The sequence below is a fragment of the Xiphophorus hellerii genome, chromosome 16, assembly GCF_003331165.1.
Source record: "Xiphophorus hellerii strain 12219 chromosome 16, Xiphophorus_hellerii-4.1, whole genome shotgun sequence".
Lineage (NCBI taxonomy): Eukaryota > Metazoa > Chordata > Actinopteri > Cyprinodontiformes > Poeciliidae > Xiphophorus > Xiphophorus hellerii.
In genome coordinates, this window is record NC_045687.1 from 4,233,256 (window position 1) to 4,257,413 (window position 24,158).

Sequence of the window (24,158 nt, forward strand, 5' to 3'; positions counted from 1 at the left end):
GACATAATTGGCCTTTTCCCCTCCTTTCCGAGCCTCTTCTGCATGTTTTTAGGGAGACAGATTATATTTAAATCCCAGGAACAAAACAGTTGAAGATGCTCTAAAATGCAGCTTTAAGAAACTGTTATTGTGATTCATTAAAACATCAAAATTTAAATGGATTTTATAGTTTCTACTCCAAATGTATTTTGTGACCTGGGACACATGAATCAGTTTTGTTTGGGGAAAAAAGTGAGAAGAATTTTGTATTAAGTGCAAAGAAACTGAACTATTGCCAATTTTTGAAGGTTAAATAAATTATGCTCTTAACATAATACAGATCATAATACAGATCTTTTCTACCAACAGTCATCATACCTAATATAACTGGATAATTTAAATTAATGTGAGGTACAACAACATTTAATTTCCCTTTTGGATCTATTAATTGTGAATTTGAATGTCATGTAATTTATTTTGTCAATAGTAATGTTAAAATTGTACAACTGTGCTAATATTTCAACAAAACTGATGCATTAAAATCATTTAACAGAAAAACTGAGTACAGGAACACAATTGCTTAATTATTTTGGTCGGCTCTGTCATTTATTTTTATAGCTGCAAATGAGATGAAAGTGTTTTGTAATTCTTTAGGAGTTGGATCTTCATCTTCATTCTGTTTTCTTCACCTTTTACCTTTTTGGAGTTTCATTGGTGTGTTTGGGGAAGATGTACAATCTTAAAAATAAATGACACAGAACACATGTACATAAAACATACAGTCATACTGATTCAGTCAGTGGATACTAGCTGCCACCACCAGGAGGCGCTATCGCTGCCAGCAGCCCAAACTTTCTTGTAAGCAGAAAAAAAAAATTTCACAGCGATCTTTTGATGCAGTTGCATGACATAAAATCAGTTAAAAAATACTTAATTGATCCCAAAGGGAAATTAAATGTTGTTGTAACTCATTTTAATTCAGATTCTTCAAAGAGTTATTGTAGAAAGTGATGGGTGTTGGCAGGAAAGACCTCCTGTAGCAGTCTGTATTACAGCTAATCTGAAGAAGCCTCTGACTGAAGATACTCTTTTCCTGAGACAATAACATGAAGAGGACAATGAGGGTTGTCCGTAACTTTCTTGGTTTTATGAAGAGTCCATCTTTTTTATCATCTTCAGAGGTTCAACAAGAACCCAGATAACAATTTTGCCTCATTATTTAATCAATTTTATGTTTCTGCCATTTCTTACATGATTTATTTATTCTATATGTCAATTTAGATAAAGAATATCTTAGGTCGGGTAGATATTAAGTTTCAATCTCCCTTGTATGGGGAACTGATGCATCTCAGTCCCAATAATCCAAATTAGTTTGGTCGTTCCACTGAACCAAAGCCAGCAATTTCTCCAAGATCGATTCCATCCCGTTAGTGAGTTTTTGAGTCCTCAGCTGGGCTGCGAGTCTCAGCAAAGACTCACATCCAACTTGCGTCTCTGTCCACACCAACAGTCTGAGTGTTCGCTAATTCAGCCAAGTCCAAATTTGTCGACAATCCAGGTATCTGCAAGCTCCAAACAGCAGAAATCCTGTTATCATGAATAAATCCAGGATGAATCCCGCCGGGTGTGTCCCTCCCTGCAGAACAAGAGGGCTCTCCTGTGCCCCGTCTTTTCATCAAGAAAATTTGATCAATTGCATTGAGAGACAGGTTGACCAGATCCATAATTTGTGCAAAGATATAGAAAAAGACAGGACAAAAATAGAGCAAGCAGGGCAGGCATTGGCAGGGAGGGAGCAGAGGAACAAAGCGTCCGCCTTCACCAAGAGCAAGAGGAAATAAAAAAAAAATTGTTTATGATGTTGTTCACTTTGTAAAATGTCTCAACATCTGCAGAGCCCAGTTTTCAGTTTTTTTTAATCGCCCCGTAAGGGGTCTTTTTGTGGGCTCTAGTGTCCCTTTTTCAAAGTAGGCTGACAGGAAAGGGGGAAGGACATGCGGTAAACGTCGTCGGGTCCGGGAGTTGAACCCGCGACAGCCGCGTCGAGGCTACGTTTTGCCTGAATGTGGGTCGCGCTAACCCCTCCGCCACCACGGCACGCCCCCAGTTTTCAGTTTTTAAGTGAAAAAATTCCTAGAACTCTGATTATTCATATCCAGCTTTTGAGGCTCTCAATGTTTTTTATTTTCTTTATTTAACCAGATCTCATTTTCAAGAGGGACCTGGGCAGAAACCTGCAACACACAACAACCTGATTACACAAAAGTAAAAAATTAAAACATACACTCACCAATCACTTTATTAGACACACCTGTCCAACTGCTGATTAACACAAATATCAAATTAGGCAATCAGATGGCAGCGACTCGATGCATTTTGGCATGTAGACATGTGGTGGAACCAGAAATTCACATCATGGATCTGAGCCAAATCTGCAGCAACTGCATGATGCTGCCATGTTAATATGGACCAGACTCTGAGGAATGTCTCCAGTACCTTGTCGAATCTGCCACGAAGGATTAAGACAGTTCTGAAGGCAAAAGGTGGTCCAACCTGGTACTAGCAAAGTGTACTGTACCTAAATCAAGCGGCCAGTGAGTGTAAGCACAAGTTTACAACAAATTTAAAAACAGTTTTAAAGTAATGACCTTGATTAATAGAATCACGTTGATGTTGATGGCCAAAAATGTTCTATGTGCTTTTTAAAAGAAAGCTCTTTATCTAAAATAAAACCAAGATATTTATAATTACTGTCAAACTCCATTTGTGCACAGAGAGCAGTGGGAAGCAACAGAGGGATCTCTGGTAGTTTGAGAGAAAACCATCGCTTTCGTCTTATGTTCAAAACCAGCTCCAGAGTATCTAGATGAGTTTGAGACACTCAATGTTTTTCTTTTAATTGTAGATAAAATCAAATCTTTCTACTACACATTTGCTAAAGATGTCAAAGGTTACATCCTCTTACTTTTAGTATCTCTAAACCAGTACCTTGCTAGTACCAGTTTACTACTAGCAAAACCGGTTTAGATGACCACAAACTCTTCATTGACACAAAACGAAACTTCCGTTATGAAGCAACAACCACGAGTACAGAACCATTTCACATGGTCTCCACTTTGCTTAAAGTCTCAACAGAAGAACCTGCAGAACGCGAGAAAGGTAAGAAATTATTTGCCTTTTTATTTATTTTTATTGCTAAGAAAAACTGATTTAGCTAAAATAGAACAATTGTTGGATTCTAATCTTATTAGAAATCCATCATAATGTGCACAAAATGAATCTTTTGAGAACCAAATTAGGCTTTTATTATCACTTATACATTTTAATGTGCTCTTAGGATGCATTGTACGGAAGGAGACAAAAGAAATGAGTTTCAGTTCAGTTTATTTCTATTGCGCCAATTCACAATATGTTATCTCTAAGGAATTTACAAAGCAAAACAAAAAAAAATAAATTTTCAATGTTACAGAAAAGTAAAAGGTTAGTCGCAGGAGAGCGAGAACGTTTAGTTAATGGCAGCATTATCTCAGCTGGAGCCAACCTCATGAAAGGAATCACAGCTCAACAGGTTGCAGCTTCAACAAAGAGTTAAAAATAAAGAAACAAAGTTAAAAGTTCAAATAAATTCACCGAGTGGATATTGAAGCGTTCAGTTTGTCCTCCAGCAGCCTAACAGAGATACCTCAGGGAAACCTTTAATAAAACTGATTATTAAAAGCTTTATGTGTTAATTTAACAGGAAGCCAATGAAGAGAAGGTAAAATAGGAGATTTATTCATTTGGCTACTCTTCTTCACATCATTAAAAACACATTCATTACAAAAATAGTTACACATAATATTAGAAACATATTTATACTTGTACATAAATATTTATTTATTTGTAAATCATCAGCCTAATAGCATTATTGTCTAAGAACAATTATACAATTATTTCATTTTATGAAATAATTATACGGAGCCTCCTATGGGACATGGGAAAAAATTATTTTGCGTTACTTTGCAATAAGCAAATACCTACAAAATGACCTTGTGTACAGACACAAAGGTCAATTTAAAATTTCAAAACTGTCAGATGACTTTATTACCCTGGAAAATAACTCCAATAGTCCAAATAGTTTGGATCTATTTTTTATTTCTTTCCTTCTTACATTAAGTTTCTGATAATATCTTAGCAGGGATGGAAAGTTCATGTTTGGCCTGTTTTGCTTTTGCATTTTGCACACAAGTTTGTGGTGCATTTCTATCCTAAAGAAAAATACATAAAACCTCAAATATTTCACAAACGAGATACTAACATACATGGAAAAACCTTAAGAAAACCTTATATTTCAGCAGAAAGACTTTCAGTATTCAGTTAATGGAGCATGAACTGATCAGTACATTATTGTAAAAGAACATAATAAAAACAAATCTGTATAATTAAGCTTTATTAGAAACATAGCGTATTAATTCATAAATGTACTGTTGTGGCCATTTATGCTAAATTTTGTGAATTGTAATTTCTACCAATTTAGTTTTATTCTAGCACTCACTCAGTTAGAACATATTTAAGTTGGTTTAGAACCAAAATCTGTAATTAATTTTTATATTTGGAATTGTTTAGATCACTTTGTTAAATAATTTGAGTAATTAAGAACACGCTGGGTGTTTTTTGGAGGTTTACTGTTGTGTGATGACGGGAAGTTTTTGTAAAATGACTTTTTTTTTTTACCACCTTTTGAACTTGAAACATCAGATTAAGTTACCATAGCTTTCATTTTCATTTAAGTTGTAAGATTTTTTTAGTAATTATTTTGTCGATGTTTTTACAAGAATTAAAGCACATATATTTTTTAAAACAATCAAGTCGGAAATGCGTGGTAAACGGCGGGGCTCTTACCAAACGCCTTTGTTGGAAACGTTTTGTTTTGCAACCTAGAAGACCGTGACATTTAAATTTGTAAAACTATATAATAAAATTATTAAGCAGTTCTTGTTTAAAAGCTCAGAGTTTTGTTAAATTTAGAACAGATGAAGGAAGTGAGTTCCATGTTTTCATTCTTCTAAAAATAAGTTTTTTTGAAGTAACAAATGCATGGACTATGTGTTGAGGAATTTGACCTCTGTTGCTGGATTTTGTTAACTGACCACTACAGGGCTTCGGTCAGAAAGCACGCTGGTCATCAGGAGTTTAAATAGGTTTACTGAAGAATTATGTCAATGGTGCAAATAAATTGAAGCAGTTTCTGAAAATACAGAAATAATAAATAAAGGTTCAACATTACTATTGCAAAATGTAAATATAACAATTCACAAGCAAGTAAAAAAACATCAGCATGAATTCCCTCTGTGATAAGGGCTGTTAAATGATGCAAAACTCGGAATCAATCTAGCTCTAACTGGTCAAAGCTCAAAAACTAACGGTTAAATGCTAGATAGTTTTAATAAAAATCAACCACATTAAGAATAAAACAGACATTAACAAACTATAGAAATATACCAGCAGCTAAACCACTCTGTCAGTCGTGATAATTAGCATCCATCTATTCATGTCACATGACTAATATCACTACTCACATAATCAATGACCAATCTCAACAGTAAACAGAAACTGATCAGCTGACGAATGTCAAGAAGAAGAAAAACGAAACAAACCTCCTTCAAAATAAAAACATAGACGTGAGACATTGAATTACTTGAAGAATTAATAACAATATGTTTTGTACGTCACTCCTGGACAAACTATCTTTAATTTTAGCAATAATCCAGAGCTGAAAGAAGGAAATCAAAGAAACCTGTTTAATATATGCGGTTCGATTTTACCCCAGGAAGTGAGGTTTTCCGTTATGCTCTGTTCCTGTTTGTGGTGGGTGAGACATGAGCGCTGCAGCTTGTGGTTAACTCTCCTCTGATGTTTGCAGCAACACTCAGCAATGGAAAGCAAGAGGGATTTTTATTGACGTCATGAATGTTATCTTTGACTTTAGTTTTTGTGAAGATGGAAAACAGCGAAAGACTCATCATGTGGCTCGTTGTGTAAACTTGATACAGAAAATTTGAAGTTGTTCTTGCAGCTAAATTTAAGTACATATAAAATGTAAACCTAAGTTTAGTTGTTTTTTTTATTAATATTTTTATCAGGAGGAAAGGGGCCATGACAACAAGAACTCTAACTGCTAATGTCACAGTATGCCACATAGTGCAGCTTCTCCGGGACATCGACAAAAAGGAAAAGAGACAAAAGAGATAGTGAGTGTACGGATGGAAAAAGGCTTACAATTCACCTCCTATGAGTATATACATTTTTTTCATAAGTGAACAGGACAAAATATGTACACACCAAGTAAAAAGAGCGAAATGCGGCTTTCTTGTTTCCGCTTTGAGTTAACATGACAGCTAGAAAAGATGAAGTTGTATTTCAGACGCAAATAAAGCAATACTATGAACATTGCTGTCTTCCTAATATAATGGGCTTTTAAGTTTTCATGGATTCCCAAACGATCCAGAATTAAGAAGACGGTGGTTTGTAAATATTCGTTGCTACCACTTAAAGCTAACGCCGAACAGCAAAGTTTGCAGTCTTCACTCCGGATCAACTTCTTCAGCCTAAAATTACCATGGGGAGACGAATGGTAAATGAAGGAGCCGTTCCTGTGTTATTTCCATGGAATCATTTCTGTATTCAGCCTGAAAGAGCGAGTGTACGGGAACCAGAGAGCAGACCAGAGCCAGACAGCCGAGCTACTGATCCGCCTGTACACACTGCTGTAAACACCGTCCTATCTGAGCTCTTCACAACAAGCATGCAAAAGTAATAAAACGAAATAACACGGAGCCCTTAAGGAACACAGCCATATGTTTCTAAAAGCAACAACTTTGAACCTGAACAGTCATCTGAACTCGAACTCTGACACCAGAGCTGCTCTACTGTTAAGCTATGGGCTTGTTGTGCTTTGTCAGGCTTCAGAAGCAAAAAGCCTGAACTGTAAAATCCCCATTTCTTGGTCTCTGGTTGATACTAAACACATATAATATACTTAAAAATAAATGCAAAATAAGGTAAAAACATTGTCCGTTAGAATGGATTAAAATGTTTAGATACTTAAATAGTACATTTTTACAAAAAAAAGGTCCGAGAATATTGTCTACTAGCATAAGCTAAAGCTAATGTGAGTCATAAACAATGATGGCATAGTTACTTTGAAAAAGTAACTTTAATCGGATTACTGATTACTCCTTGAAAAAGTAACTCAGTTAGATTACTGACTACTTGATTTGGAAAGTAACTGAGTTACATTAAAAGTAACTTTTTTAGAGGGGGCGCTAGAGCGCTGCAATGGAGTAGGCGCTTTTTTGTGAGGCTCCGTGTCATCTCCTCAAACTTCGCTTTTAACGTAACACACCTGGCCCTCTATTCAATATTGTTTTATTTCAAGAGATTGGGAATACTTTTTTTAATTCTTTTTCAAAATGGGGAAGAAGGACGGCGCACAGAAGGAGGCAGCTCAGTCGAGTTCCAGAGTTAGCAACGAAGCTATCCTAGCTGCTATCACAGCCCAGGGGGTGCAAGTTGCTAAACTTTTCGATCTTATTGATGACCTTAAGAAGACAATGGAGGGTCGTTTCAACGCTATTGAATCTTCTCTCTCTGCCGTGCAAAATCAACAACGGGAGATAGAGAGCCGAGTCGACACCATTGATGAAGCCATGATGGCCGCATCTCGGCCCTCGAAAATGAAGTTTTGTGGATGTGTGCTGCCCAATAATACAGTTGGAAGTTTGGAAGTGACAATCCGCCACTGAATTTGCATCTATGAAGTGTGGACTTGCAGATTCTGGGTTTGTTGTTGTTTTTTATGTAGGCTGCTGAATGTTGAACATGTTGTGGTTTTGAGTTTGCAGGTGCTCTAGCGCCCTCTACTGTCTGTCTATGCACATTGATGCCAGTGGCCCAATCCTGCATAACAGGATGCCAAGAGGAAAATCCAAGAATATATTGCAGAAAATGATTTAATCCAGTTTGTTAATTTGTCCTTTTTTACAGAATGGCGTCAAAAACAGTTCAGATGGTATTTGTGGTTCTCGGCGCCATCGGGCTGATTCTGGTCATTACCTGCTGCGCCCTCCCTGAATGGACTGTAGTACATTATGGTTATATGGTAATCATATAATTAAAAGGCATTTTATGGTTGACATTAGCATGATAATTATGATTAGTTAGCTTTAAAGGGTTTTTTTTTAATCGGCCATTATTTTATGTGTTATTGTATAATTTAAGCAGTACGTCTTTATAATAACATATGAAACATAATACTGACTTTTCAGTTTTATGCCTCTTCAGAAACTTACAGATTCCTGACATCATCATCATCTGGGCTTTCCTAAACTGTTTAAAGACTCAATGATATTAATTTATATAAACTTCTGGTTTGGATGGGAGTTTAAAAAGATTCTCAATAAAAAAACACATATTTTGACATTCAGTAAAAAGAAATTAATTTATTTTTTCCATTTGTTTTAATCTCATAGAACATGTTTAATAAAGTGAATGTAAATAACTGTTTCTCTGTCTTTGGGTTGACAGGAAGCTCATGTAGGTCTGTGGAAGATATGTGTGAAGCAGAGAACTGGACTGCAGGTGTGCGGAACGTTTGACGGCTCCTTGATGCCCTCTGAACATCAAGCCTTCATGGCTTTGATCGTCATCAGCTGCATCCTCGGTATTCTCAGCCTCCTCCTCCTGTTCTTTGGTTCTGACTTCACCTCATGTGTTCAGAACCAAGATACCAAGACCAAAATGATCCTGGCTGCCGCATTGGGCCTGATGCTGACCGGCCTGCTGGTGATCATCCCGGTCGGCTGGGAGACAAATAATATTAGAAATGCAGCAGTGTATTTGGTGGAGGAGGTGAAACTGGGAGCGAGCATCTATATCGGCTATCTAGCTGGTTTGATGTTGATGCTGATTGGAGGTGTGCTCTGCTGCTTAATCAGTTGCGGATCCAACAGCTCTGGAGGAATCATCAGAGCTTAAGCTAAAAAAAATTTAATTTAGATTATTATTTGCTTATTAAAACCATTTTGCTTTTTCATGCTTTCTTAATTCCAGTTTAAAAATCTGTCAACATAATTACTAACCAGATTTGCTTCAGCGAACAATTTCATGATGTTTCTCAGTTTTCTGCTTTATTTTCTATTGATAAAACATTTACTGTTACTATTACTGTTTTTGTACCATAATCACAACTGATCATTATCTTTGGTCAAATTCAGATGTGATTGGAAAAATAAATACGATGTATCAAAAATTTAATCAACTTACAGAAAACTTTACTTCAACTGTTTGATTCTTCATCTCATATGCAAAAGAATATTGTATTAGAAAATGATGCAAACCATTCAAATTACATGTTACCGTCTGACTTTATCTTATCTTATATTTCATCTTTTGCTTCTCTTTTTCATTTGCAAATAGAAAATAAAATGAAAGGTTTTTGCAGATTTTTCATAACTACATGTGTTTATGAGTTTTTCTTCCCTTTGTTAAAATGTAAGATCTTCAGATTAAGTTAACATTAGTTAATGTTTAACATTAGTTCATGTTAAATTAGCATTAACTTATTAGTATGTGCAACATTACAGCAGAGCCCAGTTTTTAAGTGAAAAAATCCCTCAAACTCTCATTATTCATATTTTACTTTTGAGGCTCTCAAAGCTTTTATTTCCTTTATTTAACCAGGTAAAAACCCAGTCAGATCCAGATCTAATTTTCAAGAGAGACCTGGGCAGAAACCTGCAACACACAACAACCTGGTTACACCAAAGTAAAACTAATAAAAACATAAGCACAAGTCTAAAACAAATTTAAAAACCGTTTCAAAGTAACGACATTGATTAATAGAATCCCGTTGCCTGTTTTTAAGAATGGCTGGAAAAAGTTTCAAAGAAAAAAGATTCGACATCTTTAGTTCAGACTGGAGCTGCTTCCATGTAGGAACCGTTACACTGAAAACTTGCTTCCCTTTTTCTGTTCAAACAGGCAGAACATGCAAAAAAAAAAAAAGTTATTATAGCGTAAAGAAAGGGAAGTAACAAATCTTATATAGGAAGGACTTTAAGTAGGTTGGAGCCAAGCAGAGTAGATTTTCATAAATTATCAAGTGATTGTTTCCCATTCAGCTTTTGAGTTCAACTCTCAACGTGTAAAACTTCTGCTGCCTATTACAAACCTTAAAGCTCAATGATACTCAGTATTCAAGGACTGAAGGCATTCGTATACAAAACATCTCCATGATCCAGAAGTTTCTGATACCAATTTCTTTCTGTCTTTGAGAGACAAACAGGATCCATTACAATAATAAAACCCAATCTTCATTGGTGTTTGTAAAAAACCTTCTATGTGCTTTTTAAAAGAAAGCTCTTTATCTAAAATAAAACCAAGATATTTATAATTACTGTCAAACTCCATTTGTGCACAGAGAGCAGTGGGAAGCAACAGAGGGATCTCTGGTAGTTTGAGAGAAAACCGTCGCTTTCGTCTTATGTTCAAAACCAGCTCCAGAGTATCTAGATGAGTTTGAGACACTCAATGTTTTTCTTTTAATTGTAGATAAAATCAAAAGTTACATCCTGTTACTTTTAGTTTAGATGACCACAAACTCTTCCTTAACACAAAACAAAACCAAAGATGTGCAAAAAAGCATAAAACGAAGCAGAACTTCCGTTATGAAGCAACAACCACGTGTACAGAACCATTTCACATGGTCTCCACTTTGCTTAAAGTCTCAACAGAAGAACCTGCAGAACGTGAGAAAGGTAAGAAATTATTTGCCTATTTATTTTTATTGCTCTCTCTTACCAAACACATCCCGCCTATGTTGGAAATGTAATTGTAATTTGTAAAACTATAAAATAAAGTAATTAAGCAGTTCTTGTTTAAAAGCTCAGAGATTTGCTAAATTTAAAACAGATGAAGGAAATGAGTTCCATGTTTTCATTCCTCTAAAAATAAGTTTTTTTGAAGTAACAAATGCATTAACTATGTTTTCTACATAGTCACTCCTGGACAAACTATCTTTGATTTTAGCAATAACCCAGAGGTGAAAGAAGGAAATCAAAGAAACCTGTTTAATATGAGATTTAAATAACAAATCCTGGTAAAAAATAACACGGAGGTTCTTTACTTTGTTACCAGATGCAGGAATGCAAACAGACATTTTGACCCTCATGAGAGAGAGATATATAGGCACCCTTATGACAAAATTTAATCGGTGGATTGATTTATGACCCTAATCATTAATTGCTTTTAATTTCCAGTTACCGGATGTGCCCCCCCTAAAATAAACATTCCTCTGAGATCTGTTAGTCCCATCTTTGTGACACTTTGCTTTCATAAACTCCTTCCAACCTCTATGAGGTTTAGGAAGAATGCAATTAAAGTATGAAAAACAATAAGTGATAATCAGTATCAAGAATAATATATAGTTTGTCACCTTTCCTAGAGAAGTTTAGATTTTGATTCTTGTAATTACCTAAAGTTTTGCTCACCAAGCCGTTTGTGCGTTCCTGCGTAAGAGTAAACACATAGAAAACCTACAGTTTAACCGTTTTACTGCATTATTCATGGCAGCACGATTAGTCAGTGCTGACTATGAGTTTGTAATTTCCTTCATCCATTTTGAAATTTTAAACTCAGTTTTTTTTCTGCAGCACTTGCCAGTGTGATAGATTTCAGTAAAAGTTCCTCATCTGTAAATTTATTTCTTAAGAATATGTGTCATTAGGACCAAGGAAACACATAGCAATTTACAGAGGAGCAACTTTTAACTATTACTGAAATGTATCACACTAGCAAGTGTTACAGAAAAATAATCTATGAGTTTCAAATGTACTTAAACCAACATTTACTATTTTGGAGAAAGCATGAAGCAGGTGGAAGATCAGTGTTGATTCAACAGCAAGATAAAGACTGAAAGGAAGCATTCACAATGATGGGAGGCCTAATTCTGGATGTTAGAGGCTGTTTTTCACTTTAACTGCAGAAAGATAAAAGTTACATTTGAGTAGCCTCACATAGGCCTGTTTACTGACCGACACATATTCTTAAGAAGTACATGTACAAATGAGGGACATTTACTGAGACATATTCTTAAATTTGAAGTGTCTCCTAAATTTTTAATACAGAGCAAACTAGTAGATTATTTGTGAAGTCAGAGGGGTTGAAGTGAGAAGAGCATTTAGAGAGGATGAGGGAAACGACTGTGCCTCTACCTTGCACCATTGGAGGTCCATAGATCTAAACCAAAATGAAGTTTTGTGGATGTGTGCTGCCCAATAATACAGTTGGAAGTTTGGAAGTGACAATCCGCCACTGAATTTGTATCTATGAAGTGTGGACTTGCAGATTCTGGGTTGTTTGTTGTTTTTTTATGTAGGCTGCTGAATGTTGAACATGTTGTGGTTTTGAGTTTGCAGGTGCTCTAGCGCCCTCTAGTGTCTGTCTATGCACGTCGCTGCCAGTGACCCAATTCTGCTTAAGAGGATGTCAAGAGGAAAATCCAAGAAAATATTGCAGAAAATGATTTAATCCAGTTTGTTAATTTGTCCTTTTTTACAGAATGGCATCAAAAACAGTTCAGATGGTATTTGTGGTTCTCGGCGCCATCGGGCTGATTCTGGTCATTACCTGCTGCGCCCTCCCTGAATGGGCTGTTGCACATCATGATGATACGGTAATCACATAATCAAAAGGCATTTTATGGTTGACATTAGCATGATAATTATTAGTTAGCTTTAAAGTTTGTTTTTTTTATCGGCCATTATTTTATGTGTTATTGTATAATTTAAGCAGTACGTCTTTATAATAACATATGAAACATAATACTGACTTTTCAGTTTTACGCCTCATCAGAAACTTACAGATTCCTGACATCATCATCATCTGGGCTTTCCTAAACTGTTTAAAGACTCAATGATATTAATTTATATAAACTTCTGGTTTGGATGGGAGTTTAAAAAGATTCTCAAAAAAAAACAAAAACACAAAAAAACCGCATAATTTTGACATTCAGTAAAAACAAATTAAATTAATTTTTCTATCTGATTTAATATTATAGAACATGTTTAATAAATGAATGTAAATAACTGTTTCTCTGTCTTTGGGTTGATAGGAAGCTCATGCAGGTCTGTGGAAGATATGTGTGAAGCAGAGAACTGGACTGCAGGTGTGCGGACCGTTTGAGAGCATGACTAAAGTTTCACCGCCTCAAGCCTCCCGGGCTTTGATCGTCATCAGCTGCATCCTCGGTATTCTCAGCCTCCTCCTCCTGTTCTTTGGTTCTGACTTCACCCCATGTGTTCAGAACCAAGATACCAAGACCAAAATGATCCTGGCTGCCGCAGTGGGCCTGATGCTGACCGGCCTGCTGGTGATCATCCCGCTCAACTGGGAGACAAATGCACAGGTGGAGGGAGTGAGGATGGGAGCGTGCATCTATATCGGCTATCTAACTGGTTTGACGTTGATACTGACTGGAGTTCTGCTTTGCTGTTTCGGCAGACCGGGATCCAGCAGCCTTGGAGGAATAGTCAGCTGCTTAAGCAACAGAGTTTAAGCTAATTAATTTAGAGTTTTTATGGAAGGCACTGCTGTCCAATAGACGGGTAGACAAGGGAGTTGATTTGGTAAAAACTGGGAAGACGATGTGAAATTATCACTTTCATACTTCTACCATTCAATGCTGGAAGGCATGAAATCTGTAAGACATGTGACTTTTATTTCCAGAGTTTTTCTTAAATGTCACTTAAAACTTGACTTCACAAAGATCCCAAGCAGAAAAATTAAATTCATAAATGTCTGTATGCAGAACAATTTCATTTCAGTGACCTTTTGATGCATTTTCTGTTTGCTTATTAAAACCATTTTGTTTTTTCATGCTTTCTTAATTCCAGTTTAAAAAACTGTCAACATAATTACTAACCAGATTTGCTTCAGCGAACAATTTCATGATGTTTCTCAGTTTTCTGCTTTATTTTCTATTAATAAAACATTTACTGTTACTATTTCTGTTTTTGTACCATAACCACAACTGATCATTATCTTTGGTCAAATTCAGATGTGATTGGAAAAATAAATATGATGTATCAAAAATGTAATCAACTTACAGAAAACTTTACTTCAACTGTTTGATTCTTCATCTCATATGCAAAAGAATATTGTATTAGAAAATGATGCAAACCATTCAAATAATGTGTTACCGTCTGACTTTATCTTATCTTATATTTCATCTTTTGCTTCTGACTTTTTCATTTGCAAATAGAAAATAAAAAGAAAAGTTTTTGCAAATTTTTCATAACTACATGTGTTTATGAGTTTTTCTTCCCTTTGTTAAAATTTAAGATCTACAGATTTAACATTAGCATTACTTAATGTTAGATTAACATTAACATAATGTGTTAATGTTGCACATTAACACATTATTTTGTTCGGCTCCGTCGTTTATTTTCCTAGTAAACAGGCCGAGATGAAAGTGTTTTGTAATTCTTTAGGAGTTGGATCTTCATCTTCATTCTGATTTTTTTTGTTCACCTTTTGCCTTTTTGGTGTTTCATCGGCGTGTTTGGGGAAGATGTACGTTCTTAATAAATACTAAATAAAAGAACATAACACATATACATACGAACAGATTTCACTGCGATCTTCTGATGCAGTTGCATAATATGAATTAACATTCAAAAATCCTTAATTGATCCCAAAGGGAAATTAAATGTTGCTGTAACTCATATAAATTCAGATTCCTCAAAGTTATTGTCGATGCTGAAGGAAATATTGTTGGAAGGAAATATCTCCTGCAGCAGTCTGTATTACAGTGAATCTGAAAAAGCCTCTGACTGAAGACACTCTGTTTCCCTGAGAGTCTCATGAAGAGGACGGTCAGGGTTGTCCATAACTTTCTTTGTTTTATGAAGAATCAGGTTTTTTTTCATCACCATCTTCAGAAGTTCAACCAGAACCCAGATAACAACTTTGTTTCATTATTTCATCCATTTTATGTTTCTTTCATTCTTTTCATGATTTCTATGTTCCTGTTCATAAAACTGCCAACTAGATGTGCTTGTGATTTTGCATTGCCTTCTATTGATAAAACATTTACTGAGTTGTTTTATTTCTTATTTAGTTCACTGGCTACTAGAAATTATCAACGCTTTGTCAAATCCTCATGCGTTTGAAAAAAATGAATAAAACATACAGTACAGACCAAAAGTTTGGACACACCTTTTAATTCAGTGAGTTTCCTTTATTTTCATGACTATTGACATTGTAGATTCACACTGAAGGCATCAAAACTATGAATAACACATGTGGAAATATGCACTAAACAAAAAAGTGTAAAACAACTGAAAATACCCCTTATATTCTAGTTTCTTCAAAGTAGCAACCTTTTGCTGTGATTACTGCTTTGCACACACTCTGCATTTTCTTGATGAGCTTCAAGAGGCAGTCACCTGAAATGGTTTTCACTTCATAGGTGTGTCCTGTCAGGTTAATAAGTGGGATTTCTTGCCTTATAAATAGTCAATAAAATAAAGAAAACGCATTGAATTAGAAAGGTGTGTCCAAACGTTTGGTCTGTACTGTATTTAAAACCACAGAAGATTTGAGTTAAAACATAGTTAGAATATTTTTAATGAATTAAATTCTAAAAATCTGAATAGTGTGGATGTAGTTAGTTTTTAATAGTAAATGCTGCTATGAACCAGGTGTGGGCAATGTGAACTTAAAAGTTTTATCAACATTTTATGGTGCTGTTCTGATAATAAGAACTATTTATCAGTTCTTTTTTAGATAACTGTATAATTGCAGTGCTATAGCACAGCAATCTAACCCCCATAAACATAAATCCTGCTTTTGAAAAACATTTCAATTTGTACTATTTCTGTTTATGATGATGTTCACTTTGTAAAATGTCTGAATATCTGCAGAGCCCAGTTTTAAGTGAAAAAATCCCTAAAACTCGCATTATTCATATTTTACTTTTGAGGCTCTCAAAGCTTTTATTTCCTTTATTTAACCAGGTAAAAACCCAGTCAGATCCAGATCTAATTTTCAAGAGAGACCTGGGCAGAAACCTGCAACACACAACAACCTGGTTACACCAAAGTAAAACTAATAAAAACATAAGCACAAGCAGTATGTCGAGAAATTAGCTCTGCTATCGGACACACATAACGCTTAAATGGGTTGGTTGTGATGGCCCTTCGATCCAGCTATGGAAAAACTTACTTTCTGAAGTTATTGTATTAGAAAGATTGAGATACTGTATGAATGGGAAATTCTATGCTTTTAAAAAAAGATGGAAACATATTCTTGAATACTTCAAAATTAAAAAACCAGAAATGTGAATCCGAATGATGTATATGTTTAAGTTTATGTATAAATTGGTTATGTTTCTCATACGATTGCTGTAATTTATGTACATGCCTCCGGTTTTGTTTCCTGTATCATTGCTGTATACGTTTTGTCCTGTTATTGTTCTTTCCTTTTCTCTTTTGGTATAAATGTTCAAAAATACCTAATAAACACAATATTTAAAAAAAACAAAAACATAAGCACAAGTTTAAAACAAATTTAAAAACCGTTTCAAAGTAACGACCTTGATTAATAGAATCACGTTGCCTGTTTTTAAGAACGGCTGGAAAAAGTTTAAAAGAAAAAAGATTCGACATCTTTAGTTCAGCCTGGAGATGCTTCCTTGCTGTAGGAGCCGTTACACTGAAAGCAGTGGTTATTTACATTCATAATTACTGACAAACTCCATTTGTGCACCGAGATCAGTGGGAAGCAATAGAGGGGTCTCTGAAAACAATTGCTTTCCTTTTATCCACATTCAAAACCAGCTGAAAGGTATGTAGCTGAGTTTGAGATATTCTTTGTTGTTTTTACTGCAGACAAGTTTTCCACTAAACATTTGCTAAAGTTGCCCAAGTTACATCCTGTTACTCATGGCTTAGATGACCGCAAACTCTTAATTGACGCGGAACAAAACCACAGATATGCCAGAAATAAAGCAGAACTTCCTTTATGAAGAAACAACCACATACAGCACCATCTCACATAGTTGCTTAAAGTCACAACTAACAGAAACCCCCGCAGAACGTGGGAAAGGTAAGCAGTTTTTTGCCTTTTTTGGCTTATTTTTAATGCAAAGAAAAACTGATTTAGCTAAAATAGAAGAATTGTTGGAGTCTAATCTATAAGAAATCCATCATAAGCTGCACAAAATGAACCTTTTGAGACCAAAGGTTAGCTTTTCTTTGATCATTTATACATTTTTAGTGTGCTCTTAAGATTTTTTATGAAGTTGTCTCATGGAGAACGAGAACGTTTAGTTGTTTATTTATCTCAGCCGAAGCAACCTCATGAAAGGAATTGCAGCTAAACAGATTGTAGCTTCAATAAAGAGTTAAAGAAAGAAACAAAGTTAAAAGATAAATAAACTAGGGCTGAAGTTCAATCCAGCAGATTGGGGAGAGATCTGTAATGGGATCTTCCCCCAATGTATCTCGATTTCTATACATGAGCAGAACTTTAAATTCTTTTACCAACTTATTACACATACATACTTATACATATTTGATTTTACTTTATTCAACAGACTCATGGTCCACAAAGAGATGATACACAACAGCACGACATATAAAGAATAAAAAGATAAAATAAAATAAAAAAGAATCTTATAAAAGACTTGCATACCAATGTTTCCACAGAGCCGATTGGTATCTTAGCGCACTGAAAGAGGGAGGTGAAAACATTACAATAAGACTGTTCAATGACACATGAACTTGTATATCAGATTTCTCAAAAGAGCCTGGAATGTTCTGACATGTGCATTACAAAACATCTCACTTGCAGTGCTAAGCCTGGGTTTCTTAAGCAGAATTCTCAAAGAGTCGTTATACGCAACCTTAAGCTTCTGCATGCTAGCTTTTTTAAATTTACACCACAAAGGAGCTGTATACAAGGGTGTACAGTAAGCTTTAAGCAGGCTTATTTTTACCTCATCAGTGCACATATGAAATTTCCTCCCCAGAATGTTTGCCTGAATGTACAACATGCGACACTGCCGATAAATATCATCATCATCACAGAGCTGGTCTGTGATATAGTGACCCAGGTATTTAGTTTTGGAACAAACATTTAACTTTTGCCCTGACAGAAAAAAAATCAGGGAAGCAAAGTTGTTTGTCTGCTTTAGTCCTACATACTAGTACAACCGTTTTCTTAGCATTATACTGCACATCAAATCTCAACCCATAATCAGAGCAGATATTCAGTAGCTGCTGAAAACCAGCACTGCTGGGTGAGAGTACAGCCAGGTCATCAGCATACATAAAGTGATTGACCAAAGTATCACCGATCATACATCCAGTTTTACAGAGGTTCATTTCTTTTGACAGGTCGTCCATGTAGAAGTTAAACAAGGCAGGTGAAAGAAGCCCACCCTGACGCTCACCATTACTCACACCAAAGGAGGCAGAGATGTTATTGCCCCATTTTACATGCAGTTTCTGGTTAGAATACCAGTAAACCAAAATTCGTATAATAATGTCCGGAACACCTCTTTGTTTTAATTTGCCAAATAACTTGCAGTGATTGACACGATCAAAGGCCTTAGAGGCATCAATAAACCCAATTAACACAGATGAATTTTTTCTTAGATATGCTCTTGCTGCCTCTTCCATAAATACAGAGATCAGTTCCCAACTTGGCTTTGAAACCAAATTGATTATCTGTTGTACTAATAAATTGATTGAGCCGACCAAGCAAGATTTTTTCTAATACTTTAGATATCACATTAGCTAAAGCTATTGGTCTGTAGTTATTAAGGCTACCCACCTTACTAGTTTTGTCCTTAATTACTGGCACAAGGGTAACAGATAATAAGGAATCAGGCAACTGCCCATGGATCATAAACCCAGAAAAACACATTGCAAGAAGCACAGCCACTTTTTGGCTAGCATATTTCAGATGTTCTGCTGCAATGCTATCAGAACCTGTTGCCTTATTCTCACACAAGTACGCTATAGCCTGTTGGACTTCACTAGGGGTTATTATAACCGCATCACTCTTAGCAATGTTTCCCACTCAATAGGGTTCACTTTTTACACAGTTAAATAAGGCAGAATAGTGCTGTCTCCATAGATCTGCTATGAGTCCCAGATATGCCCTCTATGGTACTGGGGAGTAATACAGCAGACCTGTTAAAGGCTCTGACATCATTCCAAAAGCCAATGACATTATTACAATTTTTCAGCCATGGAGTCTGCTCTCATGTTCTGCTCACATTTGGAAATATATCGAATGGCATATTTAAACTTTGCCCTAGTGATTTTTTTATAATATAGGAGAGTCCCATCTCTTGGTCTACCTCCTTGTACCCACATCTTATATGCCTGTTTAGCTTCTGCATGGTATCCTGACATGTTTATTCCAACTTGGCCTGATGTCATTAGCCTTTCTGCATGTAAGGTATGGTCTTGCACTCTCATACAAAGCATCCACAATGCTATCATACATAGTATGAAGATCTATACGGTGAGAAATATCATTGCATTTAACATCTGAGCACATAATGGATTGAAGAGGAAGACTTATTTTACTCAAAAGAAGATCCGTTTTCATATGATATGCTAATATGTCATCTTTAGAGTCTGGACCATTTAACTTTAGCTGTGGGGGCACTATTTGCCCCCCATATAAACGCCGGAAGACTTTTAATATCCAGCATCATTAAAAATGGAACATGATCAGACATAGAATATTCATATAAGATTTCTATTGATTTTACAACAGCATGGGCGTCAGCAGAGCTAATGCAATGGTCAAGCCAGGACGTTGTATGCAAAGCTTCACTTAAATAGGTATAGCTGTCTGCAGGTAGCAGGAGCTGACTGGACAATATAAAACTGTTATCAACACAAAACTGCTGCATATGTTTGGCAAATGAAGAATTTTTATCAGATATATCTGCATTCATATCACCTACTACATACACAGAAGTAAAATAATGGTCATCAATAAAAGAGTTCAAGAAAGCAAATCTATTCAAATAAATATCTTCATTCTGAGGACACTCATAGGGTGTGTAGACATTAATAATGACAAATTCTTTGTTTCCAAATTTTAAATGTACAGCAATACACCAGTCAACACCAGTTCTGATGACATTTAAAACTGGATCCAGCTTTTTGTGCCATAAAATAGCCACTCCTCCTGCGATTCGACCCCTCACTATACCCATAGAAAGATCCACAGTGGATTCACCAGCTCCGCAGAAGCAGTCATTAATACAGTTCATACCTCCCAAATCCTGTTTCAACAAAAAAGTTTATTGTAAACAAAGAATATCAAATTTTTGCAACAGTCTATTCACAACCAGACGTCGTGCTTTATCTCCAGCTGTTTTACCGACACGCAGTCCCCGGCAATTGTAAGAAATAACACGCATTAATTGGTCTATGAGGAATTCACTGCAGCCGTAATATAATAATACAATAATATAATATAAATAAAATAATTATTATACATAATTTATGTTCGTCTTCAAAGGATGTTCCCTGATGCTACGCATCTTAGTCATAAATGCAAAATAGGAGCACTCGAGATCTTCCCCAAAAGTCAGACAAATTCTGGAGGATCTGTAACGCAGAAATGGAAAATAAAACTTAATCTACATCCATGTGGTGTCAGGTGGGGAGTATTCCCTCCGTAAATGAGCAAGAAATGTTGTCTTAATCTAGAACTAGTGCTTGCTATTTTTATTGAGATCATGAACGTTAAGTTTCACGTTAGTTTTTGTAGATGGAGAAGGACAGTGAAAGTCCTTCTCCATCCATGTGGCTTGTTGGGCAAGTTTGATACAGAAATACTTTAAGTTTTTCTTGAAGCTAAATTTGAGTACCTGTAAAATGTAAATCTAAACCTATATGTAGCTGTTTTTTATGTAGGCTGCTGAATGTTGAACATGTTGTGGTTTTGAGTTTGCAGGTGCTCTAGCGCCCTCTAGTGTATGTCTATGAAAATCGCTGCCAGTGACCCAATCCTGCATAACAGGATGCCAAGAGGAAAACCCAAGAATATATTGCAGACAATGATTTAATCCAGTTTGTTAATTTGTCCTTTTTTACAGAATGGCATCAAAAACAGTTCAGATGGTATTTGTGGTTCTCGGCGCCATCGGGCTGATTCTGGTCATTACCTGCTGCGCCCTCCCTGAATGGGCTGTAGGACATTATGGTTATATGGTAATCATATAATTAAAAGGCATTTTATGGTTGACATTAGCATGATAATTATTATTAGTTAGCTTTGAAGGGTTTTTTTCAGCCATTATTTTATGTGTTATTGTATAATTTAAGAAGTATGTCTTTATAATAACATAAAATATAAGAATTTTGACTTTGCAGATTCCTGACATCATCATCCGGGCTTTCCTAAACTGTTTAAAGACTCAATGATATTAATTTATATAAACTTCTGGTTTGGATGGGAGTTTAAAAAGATTCTTAAAAAAACCTAAACAAAAAGAAAACAAAACACATAATTTTGACATTCAGTAAAGAGAAATTAATTTTTCTATCAGATTTAATATTATAGAACATGTTTAATAAAGTGAATGTAAATAACTGTTTCTCTGTCTTTGGGTTGATAGGAAGTTCATGCAGGTCTGTGGAAGATGTGTGTGAAGCACAGAACTGGACTGCAGGTGTGCGGACCGTTTGAGAGCATCGCTGTCGAGGTCCCACTGCTTCATGCCTCCCGGGCTTTGATCGTCATCAGCTGCATCCTCGGTATTCTCAGCCTCCTCCTCCTGTTCTTTGGTTCTGACTTCACCCCATGTGTTCAGAACCAAGATACCAAGACCAAAATGATCCTGGCTGCCGGATTGGGCCTGATGCTGACCGGCCTGCTGGTGATCATCCCGGTCAACTGGGAGGCCAATGCGCCAGTGTGGGTGGGGGAAGTGAGGATGGGAGCGTGCATCTATATCGGCTATCTAACTGGTTTGATGTTGATACCGACTGGAGTTCTGCTTTGCTGTTTCGGCAGACCCGGATCCAGCAGCCTTGGAGGAATAGTCAGCTGCTTAAGTGTTACCCCGCAACCTTGGAGGGCTGAGGGTAATGTATGTGATGGTCTTCCCTCAACGTGTGGTGCTGTGGTATAGAAAAGATGAGGCACACACGTTAAGCTTTTGCCAGCATAACAGGAAGATTTATTCTTCTTCTGTAATGAACATATGTTCAAATATTTGTTTTTTAACAATTCAAATAAAAGTGCACGAATTTGCTTTTCGATATTTTAATAGCCTTCACGACCTATTCTGCATAGGTAAAACACACTTTAATGTCCAAGCATCTTATCTTACAACAGTTATCTGCCAGATAAATAGATACAAAACTGAAAAGAAACAAAATGCATCAAACCAGTTCAATATGAAATTTGTAGTACTTTGGCCGTTTCTCAGCTAGCTTAATACATAGAAACCAAAGTCCGCTAGCATTAGCATACCCCAACCTCCAGAACTGTGTCCCGTTTTCCACCCAATACTCAACGCAAACCGGACAAAATGACTCATTAGTCAACAACCGATTCACTGAGCTCTTTAACACCCGACGGTCATCAATATATATGTATAAAAATACATTTTACCAACCTGTGGTATAGAAAAGATGAGGCACACACGTTAAGCTTTTGCCAGCATAACAGGAAGATTTATTCTTCTTGTGTGCTCAGTCCTTTCTATACCACCAACGCGACAGCGTCCCTAGTGGCCGCGCGCGGAAGTGCACGGACGAAATTAAACAAAACTATCTAACTTATTACAAAAATTAAAAATACAAAATGAAAAATAATGTTGGGGTGCCTATTTTTCTACTTCTTGGTTTTTATTCACTAATAACTTGTTTTTCCACCCCTCTACACTCTCCCTCACTAAAAAAAAATGTCTCCTGACATTAACAATTTCTTGTGTGATGTCTCACTGTATGGGAGTGTACTGCTGATACACATGTGGATGTGAATATGGAATATAGGGAAATGGCAGTAGACCAGGAGTCATTGGGAAGGGTTGGTTGAACAGCAATGGACTAACACCTGCACTCCAACAGCTATATGATGGCTGGCCAAGTGTCTCATATGTTAGTCTTTCTGTTGGTCTCCCTCTTCTCTCTGATCTCCGTATATCATTTTCCACTCTGGTCTCATCCATCTCCATCTGATCCGGATCTCTTTCACACATTTCAGATCTTTCTCCAGTTTCAGCAGCATTTCTTTTACTGACAGTTGCTTCTCTTTCGGAGGAACAGAACTCTTCAGCCGTTGCACGCAGATTATTTTGATTTTCTGGGTTCTGTCTTGTCACATGTCCTTGTTCAAGATTTTGAGTTTGGTTTGACTGTAGTTGTTGTGGGTTTACAAATCCATAACACGGGATTCTGTTCCGGAGGTTATAATGGTAAGTAAACTCTTCTTCTTCTTCAGAGTCATGCATTTCAGGTTCATTCTCACATCTTTCAGTTTGTTGCTTACTTTTCCATTTTGTCCGTTCTCTCACAGGAAGTTCATCCTCCAGAGGTAGGTCGTTGACAGGCAGCAGCAGGTTTCTGTGAAGCACACGCATGGTTTTGTTACCTCTCTCTGGCTGCACTTTATAGACTGGTCCATCCCCCACTCTTTCAATCACGCGGTACACCGCCTGCTCCCAGTATGAGCGGAGTTTACCTGGACCTCCCCGTTCCGAGAGATTTTTAACCAGGACTCTATCACCTGCCTGGAGAGCGACACCTCTGGCACGTCTGTCATATTGCTTTTTGCCTTTAGCTGAAGACTTTTGACTGTTGTTGGCAGCTATTTGGTATGCCACACGCATCCTTTCAGCCCACTTTTTAACAAAGGTTTGATGGTTGCAGTTTTCAGTCTCTCTCCTGGTGCCAAAGAGCAAATCAACTGGTAGACGTGGTACCCTGCCATACAATAGGAAGAAAGGCGAGTATCCTGTCGCTTCGTGCCTCGTGCAATTATATGCATGCACGATTTGTGGCAGATGATCTTTCCATTCACTCTTTTTCTCCTCTTGTAAGGTGCGCAACATCTGGAGAAGCGTGCGGTTCAGTCGTTCCACTGGATTGCACTGAGGA

At 36.5% G+C, this 24,158-nt stretch overlaps 3 protein-coding genes and 1 long non-coding RNA gene across 7 annotated transcripts in view; all 4 read left to right on the forward strand.

The window, feature by feature from the left end:
- The first annotated feature begins 1,557 nt into the window (after positions 1–1,557).
- LOC116735176 (uncharacterized) lies at positions 1,558–14,314 on the forward strand. Its single transcript, XR_004342340.1, has 3 exons — positions 1,558–1,568; positions 10,045–10,048; positions 13,746–14,314. It is a non-coding gene; the product is annotated as an uncharacterized LOC116735176 (long non-coding RNA).
- LOC116735171 (claudin-4-like) overlaps positions 3,043–24,158 on the forward strand; it is a 34,435-nt gene continuing 13,319 nt past the window's right edge. Inside the window, exons 1-4 of one of the 3 annotated variants that reach the window (XM_032586840.1) lie at positions 3,043–3,138; positions 8,005–8,119; positions 8,545–9,015; positions 13,588–14,314. In XM_032586840.1, the coding sequence (XP_032442731.1) occupies positions 8,006–8,119; positions 8,545–8,994 (564 nt within the window). In that variant the 5' untranslated portion in view covers positions 3,043–3,138; position 8,005 and the 3' untranslated portion in view covers positions 8,995–9,015; positions 13,588–14,314. Of the gene's footprint in view, positions 3,139–8,004; positions 8,120–8,544; positions 9,016–13,574; positions 14,315–24,158 lie in introns of those variants that run through there. The other 2 variants (XM_032586839.1, XM_032586841.1) reach the window with 2 other exon arrangements.
- Positions 10,525–14,314, forward strand: LOC116735170 (claudin-4-like). Of its 2 annotated transcripts, XM_032586838.1 has the most exons (3): positions 10,543–10,775; positions 12,577–12,691; positions 13,130–14,314. In XM_032586838.1, exons 2-3 carry the CDS (start codon positions 12,578–12,580, stop codon positions 13,571–13,573), a joined length of 558 nt encoding a protein of 185 aa, XP_032442729.1. In that variant the 5' UTR covers positions 10,543–10,775; position 12,577; the 3' UTR covers positions 13,574–14,314. The 2 variants fall into 2 exon arrangements, with proteins under 2 accessions (XP_032442727.1, XP_032442729.1); XM_032586836.1 differs by lacking the exon at positions 12,577–12,691 and having other exon boundaries at positions 10,525–10,775.
- LOC116735168 (claudin-4-like) lies at positions 17,054–22,229 on the forward strand. Its single transcript, XM_032586833.1, has 3 exons — positions 17,054–17,124; positions 21,149–21,263; positions 21,671–22,229. The coding sequence occupies exons 2-3, from the start codon at positions 21,150–21,152 to the stop codon at positions 22,184–22,186; spliced, it is 630 nt and encodes a 209-aa protein (XP_032442724.1). The 5' UTR covers positions 17,054–17,124; position 21,149; the 3' UTR covers positions 22,187–22,229.

Excerpts from the sequence above, each read along its gene's own strand:
- LOC116735170 (XM_032586836.1), top strand. The coding sequence starts at position 10,608 with ATGACCACAAACTCTTCCTTAACACAAAACAAAACCAAAGATGTGCAA. Across the intron at positions 10,776-13,129 it reads ACCTGCAGAACGTGAGAAAG|GAAGCTCATGCAGGTCTGTG; the intron begins GTAAGAAATTAT and ends TTGGGTTGATAG.
- LOC116735168 (XM_032586833.1), top strand. The coding sequence starts at position 21,150 with ATGGCATCAAAAACAGTTCAGATGGTATTTGTGGTTCTCGGCGCCATC. Across the intron at positions 21,264-21,670 it reads TAGGACATTATGGTTATATG|GAAGTTCATGCAGGTCTGTG; the intron begins GTAATCATATAA and ends TTGGGTTGATAG.